This window comes from Etheostoma cragini, chromosome 10 (assembly GCF_013103735.1).
Source record: "Etheostoma cragini isolate CJK2018 chromosome 10, CSU_Ecrag_1.0, whole genome shotgun sequence".
Lineage (NCBI taxonomy): Eukaryota > Metazoa > Chordata > Actinopteri > Perciformes > Percidae > Etheostoma > Etheostoma cragini.
Genome location: NC_048416.1, coordinates 7,760,385 through 7,767,127, shown reverse-complemented (window position 1 = coordinate 7,767,127; position 6,743 = coordinate 7,760,385). Strand labels below are relative to the sequence as shown.

The 6,743-nt window shown below is 45.5% G+C and overlaps 1 protein-coding gene across 1 annotated transcript; it reads left to right on the top strand.

Annotated features, from left to right (window-relative positions):
• Window positions 1-240: 240 nt before the first annotated feature.
• LOC117952237 (zinc finger CCHC domain-containing protein 12-like) lies at window positions 241-2,696 on the top strand. Its single transcript, XM_034884390.1, has one exon. It carries the CDS (start codon window positions 900-902, stop codon window positions 2,640-2,642), a length of 1,743 nt encoding a protein of 580 aa, XP_034740281.1. The 5' UTR covers window positions 241-899; the 3' UTR covers window positions 2,643-2,696.
• Window positions 2,697-6,743: the final 4,047 nt, after the last annotated feature.

Sequence of the window (6,743 nt, the reverse complement as noted above, 5' to 3'; positions counted from 1 at the left end):
TTTCTTTTTCAAATCTTGCTTGTGTGTGTGTGTGTGTGTGTGGTACCACGGTGTGTTAATGTTTCTAGTATTCTTTTGAAGTTAAACGGGGTAAAGAGTAGTATAAATGTTCGGTAATACTATTTGAAAACTGAGTTAACCTATTTGTGTTTAAATATATATTTTTTTCTGTTTATTCATTTGAACTGCTTAATAATATTTGTCCCTTTTAAGTTATTGTCCAGTAAATTATATATTTGTTTGTTCAAAGAGTTGTCTGGAGTCAGTTCTTCTAATATGGACCTATGTACACACATGGTAAAGTTAGGGTAACCCAATATAGGTAAACCTTCGGGGTAGCTACCTTAAAGAACCGAACTCAAACACCCCATTATTCCTGTCTAAAGTCAGTTTATTGCAGCTTGGGCATTTTAGGGAGTGGTGGGGTGCTACATAAATGGAGGCACCGCTGGGATTAATTTAGTTTCATATTAGCTCTTGACCCAGACAACTAAAAAATTAGCAAAGGGTGATAAGCAAGAAGTTTCATTAGGGAATAAATTAAGTCTGCTAAATATTCGCAGTTAATAGGTTTAAGCTAAAAGATAGAAATAAGATAACACGGTTTGCCACCTTAACTTATCTTGGTGTTTAGTTTACACTTCAGTGTAGATTTTTCTGAGTTCAGGTTAACTTACATTAAAGCATACTAGAGAATCAAAAGCTCAGTTAAAAAGTATAGTGACGGTACCAGACATATGGCACAAATGACACAACTACGGCACTGGTGCAAAGGCGAAGGCATTAACCCGTCACATGCTGTCCTGGTCAAAGATGTCCCAGAAGACACTGAAGTTGATCTTGTTGAAAAAACTCTATAGTCCATAAAAGCTCTTGGGCGTGTTAGGGTCAGAGGAAGGATGTATGATCCTCAGGGTCAAAGCCTAACTGTGCTATGTGAGTGCAAAGAGGAAGTCAACACAAAAACCATCCCTCCGAATGTGTTACCTGAAGGCAGTGATTTGCCATGGAGGATTTTTGGACCTGGCGAAGAGGAAAATGTATCCACTGATACGCAAAGCACGACTATTACGCCAGAGCAGCAACCAATTCCTGGTATGAGTTTTCCGCTCCAAGCGTCCACACCTGAAGCTATTATTAGAGCGGTGGGAGATATCATGCAGAGAACCTCCAAGTCTGCCAGTGACAGTAGCTCATTCCGAAGGTTGCGAACCTTCTCAGGAGTGATCCCCACACCTTCTGGTGAAGAGCAGTTGGATAACTGGATAGAGCAAGCTCGACTAATGATAGAGGAGTGTGATCGACCAGACCGAGAAAAGAGGATGAAAATAATGGAGAGCGTGAAGGGCCCTGCACTAGAGATCCTCCAAGCTGTTTGTTTCAACAACCCAGAGGCAACTCCTCACGACTACATTGACGTGATCGAGAATACCTTTGGCACGCCTGAAACTGGTGAGGAGCTCTACTTTGCCTTTAGAATGCTGTGTCAGCACCCACATGAGAAGCTTTCAGCATTTCTAAGACGGATGGAGAAACTTCTGAATAAAGTGATACAGAAGGGAGGCTTGCCATCTACTTCTGCAGATAAGGCGCGGCTAGACCAACTCATTAAAGGAGGCACCCGAGCTGACATGATGCTCATAAACCTTAGACTACGGGAGCGAAGAGCTCGGCCACCCACATTCCTACAGTTGTTAAGTGAGATCCGCACTGAAGAGGAGTATGAAGCTTCCCGGCACAAGTTGAACCCAACTAAACCGGTGCATGTTAAGACTGTTATGACACCAGCAGAAGCAGAAATAAAAGATCTCAGAGCTGAGGTACAAGAGTTAAAATTACAAGTAACCGAGATCACAGCCTGCTCGACCATGCCATCTTCTCAATCCAATGCCACAGAGTTTGTAGTTTCTCCCGAGGCAGAGGCCTCAATGGAAGATAAAGACATACAAGCCTTAAAGAAGGAAGTAAAAAGACTGAGAAAGCAGGTCTCTATCATGTCAGTCAAACCAGCAACTGAGGCCTATGAAGCCCGACCCAGTCAAGGTTTTCCAGCCATTAACCAGCAGAAGAAAGGCTCATTTCAAAGACCATCAAGGGACTTTTTCTGCTACCGCTGTGGTGAAGAGGGGCATGTAGCCACAAAATGCAGTGCTCCAGAAAATCACCAAAAAGTGATACAAAAGTTGATCAGGGCTCAACGACAACTGAGGGGAAGTCAGTTAATAAAAAGTATGACTACACCTGCAGCAGACACCCATGATGCCAACGTGAGGAAAAGTACAGCAAATGTCCAGACTGATCATCTGCCTGAAGGACTAGTAGGGCCACCCTCCACCGCCTGTGTAAAAGTGGAGGGGAGACCATGTACTGCTCTCCTAGATAGCGGCTCACAAGTGACAATTATCTTTGACAGCTGGTACGCCAAGCATCTGACACATATACCCATCCATCCAGTCAGTGGGCTCAATCTATGGGGGCTAAGTGAAGCAGAAAGCAGCTATCCTTACAGAGGCTATATTCAAGTGAAGTTAGAGCTACCCAAGAAGAAACCTGGCAAAGTCAGGTCAGTTCCTGTTCTTGCTTTAGTGTGCCCAGATCCTCGTTGTTCAGACAACATTCCTGTCCTGGTTGGAAAAAGGTGAGACCGTTCACGTCCAACAAAGAAGTTGTGGAGACAACAGGTAACATCTGGTCAGCGCGAGCATATGTTACAGAGCAGAAAGCCATACCTTTGTCTACCACCTCACCTCTCAAAGTCAGTCCTGATGACCATCAAGTATCTGACGTGAAGTGGTCTGGCCCTGGCCCTCTTGTCATTCCTGCTGGCGGAAAGTATATTGCTACTTGTAAGGTTAAAGAGAAACACAGAGTGGAAGATGGTATCCTTATCTCAGAACGTGCTCCCTCACCTGTTCTCCCTCCAATTCTGTTTGTACAGCCAACTGTTCTGTTCGCGAAAGACCTGGACAAGGACAAGTTTCTGGTGCTGATGCGGAATGAGTCGCTAAAGCCCACCTCCATTTCCATGGGTTCAGTGATTGCACATCTGTATGTGGCTGATATGGTGACCGAGGTCCCATATACAAAGACTGAAACACTCCCAAAGATTGATCCCTCACTGTTTGACTTGGGAGATTCTCCCATTTCGGAAGAGTGGAAAGAACGACTAAGACAGAATCTTTCAGAGAGGTCCAACGTGTTCTCAACCACTGAATGGGACGTTGGATTAGCCAGAGGAGTGGAACATTGAATACGGCTAAACGACAGTACTCCATTCAGAGAAAGATCTCGTTGTGTCTCACCTTCTGAGCTGGATGACCTGCGACGCCACATTCAAGGACTTCTGCCAGCAGGGATAATAAAAGAATCGAGAAGTCCATATGCTTCGCCTATCGTCTTAGCACGAAAGAAATCTGGAAAATTGAGAATGTGTGTGGACTATCGAACACTGAACCGAAGAACAATCCCTGATCAGTACACTGTGCCTCAAATCGATGATGCTTTGGACTGCTTAGCTGGAAGCAAGTGGTTTTCAGTGTTGGATTTACGCAGTGGTTATTACCAGATCCCGATGGCAGAAGAGGATAAAGAGAAAACTGCCTTCATATGTCCTGTGGGATTTTACCAGTTTGAGAGGATGCCGCAGGGGATCACAGGTGCGCCGGCAACTTTTCAAAGGCTTATGGAGAAGGCTGTGGGCGACATGCACATGCTGGAGGTCATAGTGTACCTGGACGATCTGATTGTATTTGGAACAACGTTGGAAGAACACGAACAAAGACTTCTCAAAGTGCTCGACAGATTGAAAGAAACTGGTTTGAAGTTGTCAATAGACAAATGTCAGTTCTGTCGGCCACAAGTAACCTACGTGGGACACATTGTGTCAGAGAATGGAATTGCCACAGACCCTGCCAAAGTTGAAGCGGTAGCACATTGGGAACAGCCCACTGATCTCAAGTCCCTGCAGTCTTTCCTAGGGTTCTGTGGGTACTACCGTCGCTTCATAAACGACTACTCTATCATTGTCAGACCTCTCACTGAACTTTGCAAAGGTTATCCTCCAACCCAGAAGACGAGGAAAGCTGTCAAGGTACCCAGTACCCCCTACTACAAAGTAAGTGAACCATTTGGAGGAAGGTTGAGTCCGTCATGCATGGAAGCATTTAATAAAATCATTAAATGCCTGGCGGATGCACCTGTTTTGGCATTTGCTGACCCGAACAAGCCATATGTGCTACACGTAGATGCCAGTTTCAAGGGCTTAGGGGCCGTGCTAAATCAGGAACACCCAGAAGGGCTGAGACCAGTCGCTTTTGCTAGCAGAAAGCTAAGTTTGTCTGAGAAGAATTATCCAGTGCATCAGCTTGAATTCCTGGCACTCAAATGGGCAGTGGTCGATAAGTTCCATGATTATCTGTACGGAGCAAGTTTTATTGTGAGGACGGATAACAATCCCCTGACGTATATTCTCACAACTGCCAAGTTAAACGCTACTGGACATCGTTGGCTTGCTGCACTCTCCACATACACGTTTACTCTCCAGTACCGACCAGGAAGTAGCAACATTGACGCCGACTCATTATCACGCAACCCCTTGTCAAATAAGGTTGAGTGGCAAAACATTCCATCTGAAAGTGTCAAAGCTCTTTGTAAACAGATCAGCATTGAAAAGCCAGCTGAGGAGTCCCGCAACTGTGCAGAGCCATTAGGGGTTTCTCCTGAAGCTATTCCTGAGTGCTATGTGTTTCCTACCCGTTTGGATTTTGGTTGTCTCACCCAGATAAGTAAGAAGGATCTAATAAAAGCACAAGATACTGATGCTGTAATATCTCCTGTGAAAAGAGCGGTCAGAGAAGGGTCCTCCATTCACTCAGTTAAGGGTGATGATCCCAGAGTCACACTGCTGCTGAGGGAGGCAACCAAGTTGTTGATAGCTGATGAGCTGCTCTACAGAGTAACCGAGAGACCTTCTGGTACAGAGGTGCACCAACTTGTCCTTCCCAAGGAATATGTTCTCATGGTACTCCGATCCCTCCACGACGAGTCCGGGCATCTGGGAATGGATAAGACAAGTGAACTCGTCAGAAACCGTTTCTACTGGCCCTAGATGCAAACAGAAGTGGAGCAGTACATCAAAAACTGTGGCAGATGTGTTACACGAAAGACACCACCTCAGAGAGCTGCACCTTTAAACCAAATAAACAGTAAAGGCCCACTGGATCTGGTGTGTATTGATTTTCTGTCCCTTGAACCAGATTCCCAGGGATTGGCTAACATCCTTATTGTGACTGATCATTTCACCAGATATGCTCAAGCTTTTTCTGCAAAAGACCAAAGAGCTTCAACAGTTGCAAAGATTCTGTGTGAGAGATACTTTGTGCACTATGGACTCCCGGCACGGATACATTCGGATCAAGGGCGGGATTTTGAAAGTAAGCTGATTCAAGACCTTCTGAGAATGTTGGGGATACGTAAGTCCAGGACGTCACCATACCATCCTCAGGGGGATCCTCAACCTGAAAGGTTCAATCGCACCCTTCTATCTATGCTTGGAACTCTGGAACCCAATCAGAAACAGAAATGGAGTCAGAACATCAGTCATTTGGTGCATGCCTACAATTGCACTAGAAATGAGGCAACTGGCTACTCACCTTATCTGTTGATGTTCGGAAGAGAAGCCCGTCTACCGGTGGACATCTGTTTTGGAGTGTCTGAGGGAAGTGGAAAGAGTGCAACCTACCAGCAGTAAGTTACTAAGTTGAAAGCAGATCTTCATAAAGCTTATCAACTCGCTACTGAAGCTGCTGATAAAAATCACCAGAGGAACAAAAGAGCCCGTGATAAACTGGTGAAAGACCAAGTCTTGGAAGAGGGAGATCGGGTTCTGCTGAGGAACTTTGGTGTCACTGGAAAGCACAAGCTGAAGGATAAATGGAGATCAATGCCATACATTGTCGTTGGAAGGATGCCCAATCTTCCAGTCTACCAAGTGAAACCAGAAAGAGGAACAGGAGCTGTGAGAACAGTGCACCGCAATCATCTGTTACCTATTGGCTATCTAGTGAGACTATCTGCCGCTAGTGAAGAGCCACAGCTGCCTTGCAGGCATGTAACTAGGACACAGCAAGGGCAAGCCCAATGCCCACCACAGATTGTCAACAATGAGGAAACTACACTCTCTTCAGAATCCGATGATGAGGATGTGAACCCATCACGACCCCTGGCCGTGGACTGGGGAGATTTGTTGTTGCGGCCGGAGTTTGTCCCAACACAAACTCAGACTCAAGTCCTTGATGCGGTCCCAGATGCTCCACCAGCTGGAAATATCGCAGAAGTTGACCCAAGTCAAGATACCGTCAACATTCCAGTTGCTAATCTGCCTCACACCCTTGATCCAGAGGGAGACAAGGAGACAAGGAGTTAGAAGATGGAGCAGATGTAACTGTGGATGAAAGAGATTACCTTATAGGTGAACGTTCCAAGAGGGTGACAAAACCAGTGATTTGTCTGAGTTATGATGAGCTTGGAAAACCCTCTGACCAGCCTTTGACTGTACTAAGCCATGGTGTACTTGTGGGAAGCGGCATCTACAGAGACTCAAGATGTCACCCATGCCGGACTGTCTGGTGCCATGCTATGGCCTTATGTCCTGATTGTCAAAGTTCCAATACTCCTAGTCAGTATAAGCAGATTCAAGTAATCTAAAATGTAATTTGATGAGGACATCAAATCTTTTAGGAGGG

Excerpts from the sequence above, each read along its gene's own strand:
- LOC117952237 (XM_034884390.1), top strand. The coding sequence starts at position 900 with ATGTATGATCCTCAGGGTCAAAGCCTAACTGTGCTATGTGAGTGCAAA.